The 20,526-nt window shown below is 37.5% G+C and overlaps 1 protein-coding gene across 7 annotated transcripts in view; it reads left to right on the plus strand.

Moving 5' to 3' along the window:
• The window catches only part of CYP39A1 (cytochrome P450 family 39 subfamily A member 1), a 90,211-nt gene that overhangs the window by 55,487 nt on the left and 14,198 nt on the right, over window positions 1-20,526 (plus strand). For 6 of the 7 annotated variants that reach the window (XM_072832772.1, XM_072832768.1, XM_072832770.1 and 3 more), the window contains 3 exons: window positions 3,881-4,014; window positions 14,171-14,266; window positions 15,100-15,188. In XM_072832772.1, coding sequence (XP_072688873.1) covers window positions 3,881-4,014; window positions 14,171-14,266; window positions 15,100-15,188 — 319 coding nt within the window. The remainder of the gene's footprint in view (window positions 1-3,880; window positions 4,015-14,170; window positions 14,267-15,099; window positions 15,189-20,526) is intronic. The other variant, XM_072832769.1, reaches the window with a different exon arrangement.

Below are 20,526 nucleotides of genomic sequence, written 5' to 3' on the forward strand. Positions count from 1 at the left end.
GTGTTGGCCAAAACATACTTCAAGATGTCTTTTAGACATACAAGCAGTGTTATCAAGAAGCCAGGTGGTTAAAATAAGACGGAGCTCAGGAAGGTGATTAAAGACAGAATATAAAATTATTGGTGTGACCAGCTCACTGATTTATAGAAAACCATTTGTTTGAATCCCCAAGAGAAAGAATCTACCTAAAGAAGAGAAGAAGGCCCAGAAATATAACCTAGGCACTCCTGGGTCACATTCAGAGATTGGATAAAGGAGCCACCTGTCACAAGCTCTGGCTTCGGCTGGTGTAGGCAGCCTGGGATTTCAGTGGAGCACTGACTTCACTTGATCTAGTGACTTCCTGCACTGAACTCTTTTCCAGCCAGCTGAATTCCTCATATGCAAACATGCCCTTTATTTTGGTGTATCTAATCCTTTGTTCTGATTTTACTTCTGAGAGGCTTCTCGGACATCTCCTTCACAATTGCCTCTCCTCACCGACCCCAGTCTGGTCGCTATCACCACAGCACATTGCATATTTCCATGCAGTAACACTTACCCCATTTTAACTAATTTAATTCTTTGCCTTCTCTGTTAGACTGTGAACTGCTTAAGAGCCAGGACTCTTCCATTCATCTTCATCCTCAGCTCTTGGACACTGTTCTCAGTAAATATCTCCTGGGTGAATGATTAAAAGACTTCCTCAGACCTGGTATCTATTTAGTACTGGATAGGCTCTCAAACTGTAGTTTTTCTCCCACCTGAGATCTCAGAGAAAAGATTCACTTTATTAGCTATGGAGCAAAAGTTGGTCAGGAACATGTAGTTTTTAGAGAGTTACTATTAAATTTGTGCTAATAATAATGTAATAATAATAGTAACAGTATTACATGCCACCTTGTATTGAACACTTACTGCATGTTAGTTTTCTAAATTTGTGTGTAATTTATAAACTCATAAATGAGAACCTCAGAATTCCTCATTTTAACACTGGGAAAAATACTTACCCTTTCTTTCCTTTAGTTTGAGAATTTATTGTCTTTTTATTGTCTTCAAACTTAAATTTCTTATATCCTCTGCAATGCTCTACTCTCCACTAAGTGCCAAATAAATATTTGTTTGCTTGATTTAGTAGTGATATCTCTGGCATATGCAACAATCTCATTTTTTTCAAATAAAGAATTTCTAATTCTGACCATGGATTTTCTAATTATGTTTTCTGAATAGCTTAGAAAGTACAGGGATACTTGGAGAAAAATATGAAGAAGTAAAATTTTGGTGACATTAACTTGCCATAGCATATCAAGATATTTTTCTGATGGTAATAATTTCTTTGGCTGGCAATAACTACTTGTTAGAAGATTTGGCCCCAGGCATATGGTATGTGCTGGTAATGCTCAGACAAATGAAAACCAGGGTTTTGGTGTTTCGTTTCTTTTCTTTTTTCTTTTCTTTTCTTTTCTTTTCTTTTCTTTTCTTTTCTTTCTTTTTTTTTTTTTTTTTTAAGGATTGTCTTAGGATCCATTGCCATTCTATAGCTAATTATCTTTTGTGTCCTCATCAAATAGTTATTGATGATGCTTGTATAGATAATGGGAGTTTTAAAAAGTCTGGGAATGTTGGTATAAATAGCTGTCTCTACTGCAGGATTTCTCAAAACCTGTAATATGCTAATGTGTTCAGGGAATCACCAATGGAAGTTAACATTTCCTGTTACTTGGTTGGCCATAAAACCTTTTTCTGCTTTAAACATTTGACATCTTGCAAATTTTCTTTCATAGAACACAATTTGGGAAAACTGTGATATTAAGGTTTTGAAGATGCAGAAGGCATGCCTATTATTTTCCAATCCTTGTTATGGAAAAGCAAAAGCAAAAGTTTAGTGAGATACTGTCTATGAAGGATAAACAAGTAGTCCATAAGGTCACTTGTCTCTTTTTAATATTAGGTCACTTAGGTCTGAACAAATGGGCAGAAGGTTTTAATAAAGAACAGTGCTGTTGGGGTGGCTGGGTGGTGCAGTCTGTTGAGAGTCCAACTCTTCATTTTGGCTCAGGTCATGATCTCAGGGTTGTGAGAACAAGCCCTATGTTGGGCTCTGCGCTCAGTACAGAGTCTGTTTGAGACTCCCTCTCCCTTTCCCTTTGTCCCTCCATGCCATTCTCTCTCGGTCTCTATCTCTGTCTCTCTCCATCTCAAATAAATCTTTAAAAAAAAAAAAAAGAACACTGCTGTATATCAGTATTTCATTGTTGAAATTTTCATCCTCTCTTGGCCCAAAACAGGAAGTCCCCAAATTCCCTAGTTTCCACATTTTCCAGAATGGCATTGAAGATGGTCTATAATAGCCTCAGTGGATCTTTCACTGTTCTATCACAGTCACTCCACCTTCTAGGTCCACTACACCCATTGTCATTTTCTGAACATATCCATGCTTTCTGCGGTTCTTCCTTTACTCTTCCTCTTTTCCTTTGCCTGGAATATCCACTTATTCAACTCCTGATGTTGAAATTGGACCATTTGTTAATTCAATATTTATTTCCTAAGGTTTACTCTCTGAAAAGAACTAATTATAGTTGTAGTTTTAGGAAAAGACACAGAATTTTTTGCTTTTCCTTTAGTTGGACATGAACCTCTCGGCCTTTATTAGAATATTTTACATGTCACAGAATAGTTTCCTTGCTTGCATGGTGTACCAGTTAACTGTGTGCTTGTTTCTTACCTCCCCATAGCCTTGATTGTTCTAACCCTAGTAGAGCCTAATTCAACTCTTGGCCCTTATTCAGTTGAATGGAATGTATAGATGCCCCTATGGGTATTAATAGAACTATAGTCCAAAACGCCTGGTTCCCAGAGTCCCACTAATCAAAGACGTTTGCTTCTGACTACTCAGGAATTCCCTATATACTGATAGATAAGATTTCCCAGGCAGCACCCACCTAGACCTCTCCTGCAGCATGGCTTGTTTTAGAACTAGCCTTATCCAGAGTCTAAGAGAGACATGGCTGGAGACCCTACATTCCACTCTTACCCGTTCATTCCCAATACAGTTGGGAAGCAAATGTGAAAGTTGACTTAATTAAACTGACAGTGTTACTGACTTTTATTAAGCCAATACCGTCAAAATCAAATAGAAAGCTGAGTTGTTTTAAGCAATTTTCAAAATGCATACATTTCATTTGAAATACCATTAACTAAAATATCTAATTGGACTGAAAGACCTTAACCATATTTTGAGTCATAGAAAGATTGACCCCAATCCTTTTTCAGATGCCTTTAATCTAAACATAAGCTGAGGTATACATATTACATTAGGAATGTTTGATGCACCTATGTTTAGAGGGAGAGCTCATCATCCCAGATATAAAAATATGTGTTGTCCCTTTCCTCATGTTCTTTTTGGGCCTTCTGAAATGTATGATTGAAAAATCAAAGGCAAAACCAAAAATGAATCATCAGGGAAGAGGTAGAAGTAGGAAGGCAGATGGCTTCTCAGATCTTTTACTTTTATGCTTTTGATTCTAATCTTTTATTGCTGCTTCCTTAAGTGGAAGAAGAATTTGGACAAGAAAGAATGAAATAAATGAAAATTGAAAAACTTTTCTATTGGGCATTATCTTAATCATTTGATAGCCATAGGAAGATGAAGACCAAGATTGGATCCAAGTCCAGCACCTTGAAATAATCAACAATGATTTAATTTTTGAGGCTATACATTTGACCTTCGTAAGAGTAAAATGATAAAAAGAGGCACTCGGTTACTAAACTTGATATGCCAAAAGCGCTAACACTTGCTGTCAGAGGCAGCTTCTAACTTGTGTTGATGAACTTCCATAACATCACTTTCTGGCTTCTTTAAGTCCACCTTTAAAAAAATTTTTTTGAAATTCTTTTACAGGTAAAGATAAGATGAAAGTATCTGAGGATGACTTGAAGAAACTCCCACTAATCAAATGGTGTATTTTGGAAGCCATTCGTTTAAGAGCCCCTGGGATCATTACTAGAAAAGTGCTGAAGCCGGTTAAAATTCTGGTGAGCTATGGTTTGGTTTTAAAATAATCAACCTTCAAAGGGAAAAAAAAAGGACATATTTTGCCCATATATTATTAGATAATTCCTTAAGTTCCATGCAGTACTAATGATACTGAACAGGTTACTAATCAGAGTTCTGCAGCAACATCTTATTAATATGGGTATTTATCTGTTGGCAACTATTTTAGCTTAAATATAATAACCTTTTAATAATCACTCTGTCTATGTGATTCCACATCAGAATTAGTATAATCCTATAAAAATCAAGCCAGGTAGATTAGACAGTCTGCTGAACCAACTAATAAGTAATCCTGAGCAACAGTAGGTTAAGGAATTGAGGGTATGAGGAAAGGTTCTTTGGATAACTGGAAGGTAATTTTAGGCCACAGATAACAGCTATGGAAACAGATAGCAAGAATGCTGTGGATAATAGCAACTGATATTAGCAATCAATGGCTGAGTGAGGGAGAGAGGTCCTTCCTATGAACAAAGCAGGAGAAAATTCTCAAGTGCTCCATGAAAGATACGTACATGGGACTGACTTTTAATCAATCTGGCAGGACAAAACTTTTTTTTTCAGAATGACTTGACGTAGGGCCTACATTATCCAGATAGGTCACCTTTATTAGCTTTTTTATACACAGTTTGAGAGTGCTTGGATTTAAACCAAGAAGAATTTTTAGTAGTAGAAACAGAAAAGACCCCCAAAAATCCAAATTTTGTTAAAATTGCAACTTACTACATCTAAAGGAAACATAGCTTCTTTAATTGGTCTTGCATAAATTACAGCATTTAGTTTTAGTGGGATTTTAACAACTTTTGTTTTTAAATGATCCATTAAATACCTTAAAATACCCATATAAAAGGGGGCACCTAAGTGGCTCATTTGGTTAAGCATCCATCTGTTTCAGCTCAGGTCATGATTTCAGGGTCCTGGGATTAAAACCCATGTCAGGCTCCTTGCTTAGAGGGAAGTGTGCTGAAAATTTTTTCTCTCTTTCTCATTCTGTTCCTCCCCCACCCCCACTCACATTCTCTCTCTCTCTCTAATTAATTAATTAATTAATTAAAATATGAATATAAAAGGATATGCTTTGAGGGGATATGGTTCAATAACGGCGCAATTTAGTAGAGGAATGTATTTTTACTCTGAATACTATATTTTTTATTGGACTTTTATTAAGTTTTATTTACATTTTGGCTAACAGATAATTAGTTGAATTACAGAAGTTATTTATCTGCTAGTAGGTATCTTGTTTTTTTAAGTATACAGATCCTATGCATGCTTTATTACATATATACCTAAATGTTACAGTTATTTTGGAGCTTTTGTAAATGGTATTTTTTAAATTTTTGTTTTTTTTTTTTTTTAAGATTTTATTTATTTATTCATGAGAAACATAGAGAGCAGAGAGAGAGGCAGACACAGGCAGAGGGAGAAGCAGGCTCCGTGCTGGGAGCCCGACGTGGGACTTGATCCCAGACCGGGATCACGCCCTGGGTGGAAGGCGGCGCTAAACTGCCTGAGCCACCCAGGCTGAGCCACCCAGGCTGCCAAAATTTTTGGTTTTCAATTGTACATTACTTGCTTGTAGAAATGCAGTTGATTCACCTTATATCTGCAACTTTGCAAAACTCAATGCACTTATTGGTCCTACAAATGTTTTTATAGATTTATTCAGAGTTTCTATGTAGATATTATTTTATTTCTTTTATTTCTTTTTCTTACCTTATCACACTGGCTCTAATGTCCAGCACTATGTTGAATAATAAAAGTGACAATGAATATCCTTGCCTTATTCCTGATCTTAAGGGGAAAGTCTTTCATTAAGCTAAATGTTAGCTATAGGTTTTTGGTAGATACTTCTTATCAAGTTGAGGAAATATCCCTCTATTTCTAATTTGCTGAGAATTTTAATTATGAATTGGTGTTGGATTTTGTCCAGTGCTTTTTCTGCATCAGTAGATAAAATCATATGCTTTTTCTTCTTTTACATATTGTGATGGATTACATTTATTGATTTTTGAATGTTGAACCAGACTTGCATCCCTGGAATAAATCTCATGTATAATTCTTTTTATACATTGTTAAATTTGTTTACTATTACTTTGTTAAGGATTTTTTTTTTGCATCTAAGTTGAAGAGAGAGAGTGATCTATCTATAGTCTTCTTTCCTTTTCTTACTTTCTTTTGTACTGTTTTGTCTGGTTTCTATATCATGACAATCTCTTAAAAAATGTTTTATGTTTGTCTTGCCCCTTTCTCATGAGCACTCAGATTCCTTTCTTCTTTCCTCTCTCCTCCATCTTCCTTCCTTTCTCTTTCTCCCTCCTTGATTCTTTCGTTTCTTCCATCCTTCCTTCTTTTGCTTTCTTTATTTCTAGCACATTTATTTGTGTGTGTATGTGTGTGAAAGACAGCAAAGAGAAAAATCAGCAGTCTGTTTTCCCTCTTCTTTTACCTTAATTCTTTTCTTTTTCTCTCATTTTCTCCTTCTCATCTCATTTTTCAGGTTTTTTACCCTGAAATCTCTCTCCTTTTAAGTTTCCATTTCATCTTTAGAAACTATGCCCATAACCAAAACAGAGAGAAAAAAACATAAAAATCCTCATATCTAAATTCTTGTAGATATGTTTTCCTGTTGCTTTTGCATTTTTTTTCTTCTGTAGCTTTGGTGTGGTTTATGTGACTTCAATACATTTTATCTCAGACTTCAACTAGTTGTTCAGCCTGTCTCGTATATGGCAGCTCTGCCATCCCCCTTTCCAAAGTTAACACCCAGCTTGTGCTATTTCATTATCTAAATATGTGAAATCACACAGTAATTTTATAAGAAAGTTTAGATTTGTGATATAAGTAGATTTTCTTCCCAGACCCAAACTAAAAACCTCTATTTATACACATACCAGTTTCCAGTCAACATAATGTACTTTTGAAATTGTGTTCTTTTTGGCTTCTGCTATCCTTACATTTAATATTCTTATGCTATTCATTATCTTTTTTTGCTGGATTATGCTTAGACCACGATACTTCTTTCTTCAAATAGATGCTACCCTGTCTTTACTATTATCATGCCACACTAATTATCCTCTTATTTTTCCTTTATCTTTTACTGTACCACCACCTGAAGTCAATCTTCTGTGCCCTCTTTTTTCCCTACTAGCAGGAGCTTTCCACTGGGTGTTAGTTTTTTGTTTATTTTATTCTACTTCTCATTGTAGGACCCTTGAGGATAACTCAGTCCATTTCTTCCTTCCTTGTTGTAGAATCTTTTTTTTTTTTAAGCTCCATGGAGTCCAAAGCAGAGCTTGAACTCATGACCCTCAGGTCAAGACCTAAGCTGAGATCAAGAGTCTGATGGTTAACAGACTGAACCACCCAGGCTCCCCCACTTCTTCCTTCCTTGCATTTTTATTTTACTATAAGATGTTACAAAGTTATTTGCTTTTCACCATAAAATTTCTATGCAACTCACTTAATTTCTGGTCAAGTTGCAACATTGGTACTAATACAGTCACTATATTCTACTACCCCATACAACAACCTGAAAACCTCCTCTATCCTTCAGCAAATAGTTCTTGAAGAACTTCTAACTTCATGTTACTAGGATTGTGTTTTACTAAAGGAGATTATAAATTTGTTGTGGCCATAAACATGTCATATTTTTTCAAAAATAATTTTACTTATTCAAGAACTTTACCAAGAGAAACACCCAAGCTCAGGTTAACAATCTGCCTTTGGCTCAGATCATAATCCTGGAGTCCCTGAATGGAGCACCATGTCTGGCTCCCTGCTCAGCGGGGAGTCTGCTTCTTCCTCTCCCTGCTTATGCTCTCCCTCACTCACATACTCTCTGTCTCTCAAATAAATAAGATCTTTAAAAAATATATTAAGAAAAGAAACACATGCACACATGCACACACATATATACTCATGTATATACAACCACAATGACCCTTTATCCAACATGCTCCTTGTATGACAGAAACCTGTTTCATCAGAGTATAAATAGCATATAAATCTTTCATTTAAACATTATTTAACATTATTATACTATCATGCATCCAGGGCTTTAATATTTATTTCAATGGCCTTATAATAGTCCACTGAATTGATAGCTTAAATATTTAATTATTTCCTAACTCTTGAAAATTTAGATTGTTTTCCTTTGTAGTTATTGTGGTAGTTATTTACATCTTTGTGCATAGTAAAATTTTTTAATGATTATTCTTGAAATACGTTTTGGTAGTGAATTATTAGTCCAAGGCAATAAGCACATTTATCATTCACTGTGTATAATCCTCTTACAAAACTGAACTGTTTTATAATTCCACCATTATGGATTCCCAATAAAAATTTTTTATTAGAAGTAATAAATGTCTAAAACAATTAGAAAAGTTGTAAAAAGATCATAGTCTCTTACCTCCACTTCCTCACATTCACACTTTCTTCCTAGAGGACTTGAAGCCCAGATGGATCCAGGCTTACTCAAAGCCCTAGTGGTGGCTCTCTTAGTGACCAGGCAACCCAGAGATGTGTGCTCAGGATGCTATCTTCCAAGAATGTTTCAGAACTACCTTTCCTTATTTTTCACAATATCTTCTTAATATTTGTAAAAGGTGCAGTAGTGTTTTCTGTACTTAGTATTTCTTTTCTAAACAAAATAAAACAACCTTTCTTCCAAGGAGGCATACACTAGTCACTGTGAACTTCTCTCTGCAGGGTTGAGGCTTTAACTTTGAAAATGACAACTTGTACAGCCTTTTCTTATTGTTACATAAATAAATCATGGTAATTATTTTTAAGAAGGAAGCCATAAAAAAAGCTTAAAGAAGAAAATAAAGATTATTTAAAACTTGATAAGTCTGATAACCACTCTGAACATTTTGGTATTCTTGTATTTCAGATTTTTATATATAGTCTGTCATTTTAAAAAATTCACTGGGGCCATACTATGCTAATTTTCTCATAATTTGCTTTTATATTAATAGTAGCTCACAAAATTTTTCTGTATGATGTCTACATCATTTAAATTGTAGCATAATAATCTAATATGTGGACCTAGTATAGATTTTTAATTCATTTCCCTATTCCTGAATGTGTATGGCTTCCAGTCGTTCACTGTTACAAACAGTGCAAAGATGGGCATCCGTATAGCCAAATCCTGGTATACATTAGTCGTTATTTCCTTAGTATAAATTCATACAGCATGGTCCTTTTAAGCTTCATATATTTTCTAAAACAGGTAGAATGTCTTTGTTGAATATATTAATAGGTTCCCAGAAATTTAGGTTATAAAAAACATTTCAAATGGGGTCATGTGTGTCAAGTAGTGGCAGAGACTCGTGTTTGTCCTTGTTGGACAACTGGTCAGATTTCTTGCTGTGAAGACTGAAAGTGGTCTCCTACTGCTCTTTCCTAATGTAGTTTGAACATGGTCTTACTGTTTATTTTTGTTTCTGTATTTATTCCTTTCTATATTTTTGGAACAAATTAAAATGGACAAATACTATCTACTTTCTTTGACTTATTCTCTTCCTTCTTTTTCTTGCCAAAACTCTTAAACTTCTACCTGTGTCTCTTTTCAAGGTTTTATACTTTTAATACACAATCTGCAAGAATGCCCAGAAAAGAATAAAGTATTGGAAAATATGAATGATTAAAGAGTATTAATATCTTCTGAAGGTATTAAAATAGGGTATATAACTAGAACACTTAAAATGAGATGAAATAAAATAAAATGGTGTGATACTGGTGTCAGTCTAGACGTTCAGTATCAGTGTAGTAGACTGGATAGATAATACAGAAACAAACCCTTTTGTACATAGGAATGTAATATAGAATAAATGAGTCATTATAAGCCAATGAAGAGGGAAAAGATTAATATATGGTTTGGGATGATTGGCTAAAAAGTAGGTATTTTTTAACTTTCAGAGTAGCAGTTCTCAAACTTTCTATTCTCAGGATTACTTTGTATGCTTAGAATTATTGAGAACCCCAAAGACTTTATTAGAAACTATAACTGAAAAATTGTTATAATATTTATTTGGTAAGTAAAAGTAACAAGGAACCTATTATACCTTAAAATAATAGCATGGTTTTATGAAACATAACTATATTTTCCAAAACATAAAAAATGTAAAAGAATAGCATCATTTTAAGTTTTTGCAAGCCTGTCTAATGCCTTGCTAATAGAGGACATCTGGATTCCCATAAATGTGTCTGGAATCAATCTGTTGTGATATATTATTTCCGTTCATGGAAATGAAGAAAATCCAGCCTCACACAGACATGTCACTGGAAAAGGAATCAATATTTCAAAAGCCTTTAAAATATGGCTGTTCTCTCATACCTCACTGAAACTCAACAGTGGGACTTACTTAAAAGTTTGATGCAGGGGATCCCTGGGTGGCGCAGCGGTTTGGCGCCTGCCTTTGGCCCAGGGTGCGATCCTGGAGACCCGGGATCGAATCCCACATCGGGCTCCCGGTGCATGGAGCCTGCTTCTCCCTCTGCCTGTGTCTCTGCCTCTCTCTCTCTCACTGTGTGCCTATCATAAATAAATTAAAAAAAAAAAAAAAAAAAGTTTGATGCAATCTGAAATATCAATGATTTTTTTTTACTCAGTTACATGAAAATCCTTTGGTTTGTCCTATACTTTGAATAAGTATTTTACCCAGGAATGATTTTTGACCTCACAGAGCCTCTGAAAAGGTCTTGAGAATTCCCAGAAGTTTCTAGACCAGCTTTGAGAACCCCTATGTTAGAAAGAAAAGGGCTACCAGAGCTTAGGATTCATCAATCAAACCACAAGTTGAACAGATTTGAATATATCACATTAAAATTTAATATGGCTTTTTAAAAAGTATAATCCAAGTTAAATGTAAACTAAAAATTACGAATAAATGTTAACAGAAGTACAACACAGGGGTAAATTGTTTTAATATTTAAAGAACTTGCAGATCAATAAGTAAAGCATGAATATTACATAGATTAACAAGGACAGGACATGAACACAAGAGTTCACAGGAGAAAATAACATGGAAAAATGCTCAACAGAGACATAAAAATGTGTATAGCACATTTAATAGGTTAAAAATAACCTATTAAAAATGTCAGATTAGCAGAGAAGAGGGCAATGAAATTACTGAAATCTACTATGGGTAGAAACATTTTTAGGCATAAGATTTGAGAGAACAGTTGAACAAAATGTATTAACAGCCTTTAAAAATATCCATACCCTGTGTCTTCTAAACATCTATGTTAAAAGATTTTATATGAAAAATCCTTTGTGGAAGAAGATGCTTTGTATGGCATTATTTATTATAGGAAAAAAAAAAAACCCTAGAGAATGATTAAATTATATATGGTTTAATCTACCCAGTAGAACATTAAACAGACATTGGAGATAAAACTTCACAATGTGTCTATGATATAAAGAAAAAATACTTACACTATAATATTAGATGAACAAAGTAAGATTCAAAAATTAACTATTCAGCAGGATAAAACTATTTATCAATAGCAACAACACAACAACACACTAAACTGTTAGGTAAAAGTACTTGCTACAGGAAGTCTAGCCAGTTGATGACTGTTCTTTTTAACAGCACTCTGGTTGTTTTCTAGCTTTTTCTATTTTTCTGAATTTTCTAAAATTTTGATAGCATTTTTTATCATGCAAAAGTGTATATGCTTTATTTTTTAAAAAAGATTTTTATTTATTTTGAGAGAGAGAGAGAACACGAGCAGGGAGAGGGGCAGAGACAAAGGGAGAGAGAGAATCTGAAGCCAATTCCAAGCTTAGTGGGGAGCCCGACATGGGGCTCTCTCTCAGACCTGATTGTGAACTAAATGGAAATCAAGAGTCAGACACTAACTGACAGAGCCACCCAGGTGTCCCACTCTTTGACTTTTAAGTAGTCTTTTTTGTAACTAACATAGCCAAGCTCCTGCCCAAGAGCTAGGAGAGAAAATGTATGCCTCGGAGCTCCTCTTGTAGATGTTCAGCCTTTATAGGACTCCTGCTTTTTATTCAAGATTCTACATTCCTTACATCTACTTTGCTCTCAGCATCATTCTTGAGATACAACAAAGAGTCCTGCCTTCTCTACCCTCTTCAAGAAAGCCTGTCTCCAGGCTAGCAAATGAAGCTCATGGGGCCTCACAATATCACTGTGAAGTGGGTTGGTCAGGTTCAATTCTGTCCACCTGTGAGATGCAGTTATTGCAACACAGAGAAGTCGTGATTTCCCTTTGATGGTGATCTGTGTTCTGATCTTAGGACTGTTTTGTCTCCCGTTGGCTCTTTGCCTTCATCTGCTATGTAAACAATGACAAGGACTGTTAGATGGGATGATGATGTCCCTTTGCTCAGAGGGTTCCTTTGACACAACCAGTTCTCACATTCCTTTATGCCATTCATTAGCCTGGCATTTGCTGCTGTGACAGGAACTTCTTTCTGGTCTCCGTGTTGCTCATGTTAATTCTGTTACTGAGATTCCATTTGAAGTCTTTTACTAGCCAGTGTGGTAGACTGTGGCAGCCAGCAGTCTCCAAGTCCTAGTCATGGGTCAGCAGCCATTAAAGGAGTTTATGTGGTATGGAGGGGAAGGGCAGCAGTTGACCTGCCTGGAGCCCTGTTCAGGGCTGTCACCAACCTGCCCCTGCCATCCCCAACACATCAGGGCCCTCAGCAGCTGATCTCAGAATCAAGCATGAGCTCTCTAACCTCAGTTCCAGCAGGAGTAGAAGAAACAGGCTTAGAATCTCACTGTTTTTCTCCTACTTTAAAAATTGTAAGAGGCCGCCAGCGAATTCCTCACTCCCTTCCCAGTTTGAGAGCTCTTTCCAGTGCTCTTGGCACTGCAGTTAACAAACCCCAAGCAATATTCAGCCCCCATTGGAGCCAACAGGGATTCACTTTGGTTAAAAAAAATGATGACCTGAGGGTGCCTGGGTGGCTCAGTCAGTGAAGTGTCCGACTCTTGATTTCAACTCAGGTCGTGATCTCCCGGTCATAATATCAAACCCTGTGTCAGGCTCCACGCTGGGCTTGGAGACTGAATAAGATTCTCAGTCTCTCTCCTTATGCCCCTCCCTGACTTCTAATAAAAAAAAAGATGACCCTTTTCCATATGCCACTTCCTGCTACCATAAAGACCTATTTTTAATTGTGAGGTGCTCATATTCAAGATGCAGTAAGGTAAGTGTTGCAAATATCTTAACATTTCAAAATCCTGTAGGGTTAAATAGATATGTGGCTTCCAATGATTGGCATCAGGAGTTACTAATAAAATGTCTCTGTCTCAGTGAAGTTGATAGCTGTCTAGTGGTTATACACTATGGGAGAGCCCTGTGTTCTGTGGTTCCTGAACATAATAATATAAGGGTGATTTTATGACATAGTTTTTAGGTTTTAGAATAATTTACATATCATGAAAACCTATGATAGAATAAATGGGGAAGGATAATGCAGACTCTCGTGCTTGAGGAATCTCACTGCTTAACCTCAGTCCCACAGCCACAGCGATCCCAAACACAGAATCAACCAAAGAAACACACAATACTTGCCTTGTCCTATATCCCCCTAACCAGTTGTCTTCATATCTTTCTGCCCTAACAATTGTTTCAGGAGTGAAAAGAGAGAGAGGGAGGGAGGGAGGATCCACTGCTTCTGCCCTGACACTGTCATGAGTGCCCCTAGGAACAGAACACCCACTGCCCCTGTCCTCAGTGCTACTATGGCCTGTGTCCTGTCTCAGAGTTAGATTTTCCTGTTCCACACCTGGGGATCCAGTGTGGCCCCAGAGCATCATCAAAAGCCCTTGCTGCAAACCCCAGTGTTAATCCTCAAAAGCTGCATCACAGCAGACATATGCTTGTTTCTCAAATTTTCACATTTATCCCATTTATCTAATATTTTTCCCCTGTGTAACCAAATTTATAGGCACTTGTAATAATCATCAGAATTAGAATGTAGTCATTGCCTGCATTAAAAATAGAAATGATCCTTCCAGGAAAGAATTAGATTTTCTCACCATTGTTTATGAAACGTGTCTTCTCTACAATATAGTTGGAGCATTATTTTTAATGACCCAAACTCTCCTTAAAGCAGATTTCAAAAAATGACTTGAAACTGATTTTCCATCATAGAATTATACTGTTCCTTCCGGTGACTTGTTGATGTTGTCTCCATTTTGGCTGCATAGGAATCCAGAATATTTTCCTGAACCTGAATTGTTTAAACCTGTAAGTTACCTCTTTCAAAATACATTGTCTTTTGATTTTAATATATTTTATGCCAGGAGTATGAATTCATAGATTAACTATATCATTAAACAGCCTTATCCTTGGTAATGAAAAACCAAGCTAACTACAAAAGTAAAATGGTATAGCACAAATGAGATCGAGATGTTTTTGGAGTAAGATTCACCAACTTTAAAATAAATGATCTGAAACCAGCAAAGTATGGTAAAGTAAATATGTCTGGTTCTGATAGAAGTCTTATTTTATATTTGTCAGGCAGTTGCTCCTGTTACTGGTTTCCAAGGAGTATAACAAAAGAAAAACAAGGCAAATTAAAACCACTTTGCTGTTTCTTAAAATTGGGGAGTTACAGGGCTGAGCAGACTCTTAAGAGTTCATTTAGTCCATTCTCTGTCTTTAAGTAAAACTTTTTAAAAAACGGCATCCAGATGTATCCATTCCACTTCCCAAGTACCCTCCAATAAGCAGAGCTGCCAGTTACTTACTGAATTTATTACCAAGTGCAGTTTTGTGATGGAGCCTGAGACCTTATTATAAATAGCCTTCCTTTTCTGAGGTCAAGTCCATGGTTGATTTACATTATCATTTACATTTACCACTTAACAGAATTCTTTTTAAACCTTTTTATTTATTAGTTCACATTCCAAAAACACAATTGTGTCTGATATTAATAACAGGTTGGAAAAAAATTACCAACAGCCCTGCAACTTTATATGCAAGGATTAGCTGTACAAAGTCATTTTTAGCCTAGAGAAATAAAGTTAAGCTTATTTATATAAGGCTGATTTGGAAAAAAAAATGCTTTCTTCCCACAGGAACGTTGGAAAAAGGCAAATTTAGAGAAGCATGCTTTCTTGGACTGGTTCATGGCATTTGGAAGCGGGAAGTACCAGTGTCCTGGAAGGTCAGTGAGACAGCTGGGCCACATTTATCCTGAAAGTCTAAGAAAGATGATGGCTCAGAGGGGGGAAACTTTGGCTTAATCCCCCTTGTCTTTATTATCAGACTATAGTGAGATCCAAGAGACCACATTTTGTTCGGTTGCCAGTTGTATTGTTCGATGTCTTTGTGGAAAAATCTACAGTGGCTTCTGATGGGAGACCTCATGAGAAAAAAAATATTACAATGGCTGCTGTATGATGAGAGCAAGGTTATCAAAAGATTTTTTATAGAATGGATCAGAATGGGGCATGACTTAGGTGATATCATTATGCTTATATTCTATATGAGAGACATAGAGTGGTAGGATCTAGCAGATTTGGAAAATAATTAGAAATGGGATCAATCAAAGGGAAGGATTTGTGGAGGACTGTGGCTTGAATCTAGGTGGCTGGCAGAGATAGTGGAGATAGAAAAATCAGGAGCATGAACAAGTTTGAGGAAAAGATGTTAAGTTTTCCGTTGAAAACTACTTAGTCTGAGATGTGGCGAAATATGTATCATATAACCACAATCAATCTATAAGTTAGTCTGAATGTTGAATAAATGTAGCAATAAATAAAAGCTCCATAGTCTAGTTTTTCTATTGTTTCTGCTTTTAAAAATGTTAACTTTTCTTTTATCTTAAGTAGCCAACCCACAAAACATTGTATCTAAAGACAGACAAAACACAAAATTTTTCAGGAAAATGAATTACTTCATTTGGACAGTGTTATAGCAAGATAGATCCTTGCACTAGAAATTTAATCCCACAGATCTTTAGTGTAATCCTCAGAGAATTGCAGCCATTCTAAATTTGTATACCAAGAACCAATTTATTTTCTCCTCACCAAATACTTAGTGAGTCAGGAAAAATTGCCTTTAAAGTAGCTGACGATCAAAGTTCATCATGAACACATAGTCTTGTGGCCTTGCAGCTGTCACTCCTTGGAGTTGAGGCCACTGAGGCAGTATGAGATCCCCTCTCATTAGTGAACACAGAAGATTTTGCTGAATCTATTAATAAGTGCTGCTATCAGCTGCCAACCAAAAGTCAGAATGGAAGAATATTGTTCCTGCTCTGAATAATGGGAATTCTGGAAATGCATTTGGAGGAGGAACCCCTTGCTAGGCACTTCCCCATAGCTGGGAAACCCCTGGGTACAGGCAGGAAGGGACCTCTTCCCAGCAATTCTATTGCTGGAGAAGTCTGAGCTGATGGTTTTGCAGAAAAATAGGAGAAAGCAGCATGAACTACCAAACCTTTTCAGCAATGGTAGCACGCAGAATAAGAAGTTGCCTTACAGTGGACATTCTCCTCTTAAACTATGAATTTCAATGAAAAGGATAGAACAGGGGATTTCCATTGCTGAGTGGGTGTCTCTGAGAGTTGATGATCTAAGGCATAAAGGAATGTGCTTGCTATACTGCACCAGGCCCTCCCACCACTACCCCCAAGCCAACAGCCTTAATTTCCCTTGCTTCCCATCCCTGAAAGAGGATGCCTGGTTGACTGTATCACTGTGGTCATGGAAATGGGTTACATTCCAGTGTAAAACAATAGCCCTGATCTTTGGCAAGATACCTCCCTTACAAAAAGCTTGCTTGGATAAGAAGATCGTGTAGTAAGAGTAAGCCTACAACACTGAAAAGTGGAAATGAAGCGTAGTTCCTCAGTAGAAACTGTGATCTCTACTTTTTTGTGTGTGTTTGGGTCCTCTCTATATCCTAGGGCAGTACTGGGCCACAAAGTCATGGACTTGTCTTGAATTACTAATAAAAACCGCACAGCAATAGGAAAATTAGTTCAAACATAGGTCCAGCTGATAGTAGATTAGTAGTAGTAGTAGTAGTATTCAACCTAACAGATATCTCTGGAGCACCTAATATTAGTATGTTTATTCTTTTATTTAATAAATATTAATTGAGGGGCAGCCCAGGTGGCTCACCTTCAGCCCGGGGCCTGATCCTCGAGACCCAGGATGGAGTCCCATGTCAGGCTCCCTGCATGGAGCCTGCTTCTCCCTCTGCCTGTGTCTCTGCCTCTCTCTCTGTCTCTCTCTCTCTCTCTCTCGTCTCTCATGAACAAATAAATAAACCCTTTAAATAAATAAATATTAATTGAGTGGACACTGTATGCCAGGATAGGGTTCTAGGAGTTACCTTGGAAAGCAAAATAAAGGATGAAGTCCCTTTCCTCAAGGAGTTTATAGTCTAACTCAAATCGCTTCATGAACCACTGGAGAAATTCAAAGACCCATAACATTCCTAAGTGGCTTATAATGTGGCTAGGGAGATGAGACATAGCAACATGAAAAACATCCCTCCTTAGCAGCATAAGATGACCCATGAGAAATGCCAAATGACATATATACGTAATAACCACTGTAGGAGTTTCGAGGAAGGAGAATAGAAAGGGCTTTATGAACTAGATGGGAATAATCAATAAGCAGCACAGAGGAAAGCACACCTTCCCAAGGGGCTGTGATGTCAAAGTTTGAGGGGAGGAAGAAAAGTAAGTACTCACAGGAATGTAATGTAATGCATTGTAACCTGGATATTGGGGTTTGTGAAGCTCTGCATACATGTTTCCCCATGTTTGTTTTAAAAATAATATAATCTTAATAAGTGTGTCTTATTCAGTAAAATATCCTTGCAGTACTTTGAGAAGTACTTGTATATTTAGAAACAGCTGATTGCTTTTGAGGAGTGAGCACGCTCAAATACCTATGGATTTCACGAGAAGTTGTGAATGCAATTTACTCTGAGGAATTTGTTACATAAACAAATGCATCCCCTCAACTCCATTTGTTAAGGAGAATTGAGCAAACTGTACTTACTTATATAATTGTTTCCTAACATTTTCACTATGGTGTGCACATGTCCTGGAGGGCATATAAAAATGGGTTAGCAGTGAGGCTGGCAAGGGGTGGATGTGGTTAATTTCGAGATGGAGTCAGGCTGCCAGACCCCTTTATTAATTTCTAGCTATGCTTCTCTCTCTTACTGCTTCGCTGAGGAGCAGTGACTCACTGCAAGGAGCCCAGAAACAATTGGCAAAATCCAGTCATTCCTTTCCCAGCCATTTCATTTTGACGTTTCATTGTGAGATGAAGACTTAAGTCTGTCAGGATCAGAAGAAGCAATCCAAGACTGACTTTTGATACTTGGGCCAAAGTGCTTTGAAAATAAAATATGTTCATTTCTGAGCAGAAAATTTCAGAGAGGATGCTCTTTTCCTTCTGTTTACACACTGGATCTCCAGGCCCTCTGTGGAGCACAGAATACGGGAACGGGATTTGCACTCTTGGAGAGGAAGAAGGGGCACTCTGGGCTGGGTATCTTTTGCCACTCTCCTCTCTCTTTTTGTTTTTGTTGGACATTGTCTCTCATCCAACTCAGCCACTGCTCTTGAACAAGTTAGATGTCTCCTGTTCAGAAAGAGGGTTTAATTTCTAGGACCGAATTAAAACTATACAGGGTCACCATATTGCCCGTGAGCTACTGTCTCCCCATTCCTTCTCTTCCCTTCCTTAATGGCCCATGCTTTCATCTGGGGATCCATGGGACTCTGATTCCACCCCTAGCTCCATAGCAGTGGAGCACTGTTCCCTAAGCCCATCTGCAAATCCCATCCCTGTCCCCTCCCTCCCTTCTCGTAGTGATTGGTTTCAGTGTAGGCATATGTTTTAAGCAGCGCAATTAACTACCAGGGTTTCTATTGAGACTTCTAGGGCAAAAATAATCTTTCCCTGTGGAATGTGAATAAAGAAGCCCTCAGGCCCCCAAACTGATGGTAGCTATTTTGAGACCGTAAAAGCAGGCAGTGTAAGGATGAAGTTGGTACCCTAGAGCAGAGCAGTGGAGACAGACTGGCTTCCTGGGAACATCATTGAGCTGCTGAAGTGCTCTCTGCCTGAGGCCAGCGCCAGCTCTAAGAGGTTTTTCAGGTACATAAAACAATGCCTTCCCTCCAATACAGAAACCAGCCTGATGTGAGTTTTCTGTCACTTGCCACCAAAAGCATCCTAAGTAATATAATTTCCTCAAAAGTGCAAGTGTTCTTTCAAGGTTTATTGAATTCCATGAGATATTGTGTTAACATGTTCTACCCATATCCACCAATTGCTTGCTAAATAGCTTGTGCTTTGCAGAGGGGCTGAGTTTCATTTCCTCTGGGTGTATCACAAAACCAAGGCAAATGTCACATCTTAAATTTTTTTCTGGAAGATCTGTTATTTAAAATATACCATAAGGTTGTTTCTGTTTGGTGAGTACTTAATCTCACTGAAGTCAGTACTATCTCCTTGCCTTTTTGGTTGAATAGGAAGCTTCAAAAATTGTATCCAGCCTTCTAGCTCATAGGTCATCCGTTTGGGAGTTTCACCACCAGGAGGAGTAGCAGTAAGATCACCACTAGCAACTCTGAAAAAGTGACCTGGAGGATGCCCTCCTGCTTTGAGGCAACAGAGAACAATGGCTCAAGTCTGAGGAAGGACAAAGGTTCTCCCATCCTCTCTGTTTTCTTATCTGCTTTCTCACATCCCTTCTCCTTCTACAGAGTTCCCATTCTCTTCTCTTTTCCATAGGCTTTCTTCTTGACTTTCTCTCCCACTATCCTTTATACCTTTCTTCCTTCCCTACTTCATTCTGCACGCAACCCCCCCACCCCGTTATTCAGTGTAAACATCCTCCAGTTGATCCTACGGATTATGTCCTTACCGTCATCCCCAATGAAAAGTCTGGTGCCCTAACCACACTGTTTCATGTGTAGCTGAGTTAGTGTTTATCATTGTCATTTTTGTACTGAAACTAAAAAGTTTGATAAACTGAATCTTTTAACATTTTTTCCCCTTTCTCCTTGTCAAATTCCTCTAGATCAGTGATTCTTAGAGTATAATCCCCAGATCACCAGTAGTAAACTCACCTGGAAACTTGCAAAAAAAGCAAATTCTTGGGTCCTTCCCCAGACCTACCGAATCAGAAACTTTAGGAGCGGGGCCCAGCAATCTGTGTTTTAACAAAGCTTCCAGGGGATTCTGATGCAGGCTAACGCTTGACAACCATTAGGCTGGAATACTTTGCCTCCTGCCACCAAATTGATTTCATTTTCCTAAAAGAATTCAAAGATGGATGGGGTTGTAAGGAAAGTACTTCCCCTTTAAGTTGGGTAGCCATGCTTCCATGAAGGATGCCTGTGAAAGTATGTCTGTCTGCTGCCTTCTCTGAATTCCAGGGCGAGATCATTCTATTTTCATAAGCCACAGCTGGTAGCAACTAGGAATATACTTCAGAGCCCCTGCTCCTGGCAACCGTGGCAGTTT

The sequence above is a fragment of the Canis lupus genome, chromosome 7, assembly GCF_048164855.1.
Source record: "Canis lupus baileyi chromosome 7, mCanLup2.hap1, whole genome shotgun sequence".
In the NCBI taxonomy this organism is placed as follows: Eukaryota; Metazoa; Chordata; class Mammalia; order Carnivora; family Canidae; genus Canis; species Canis lupus.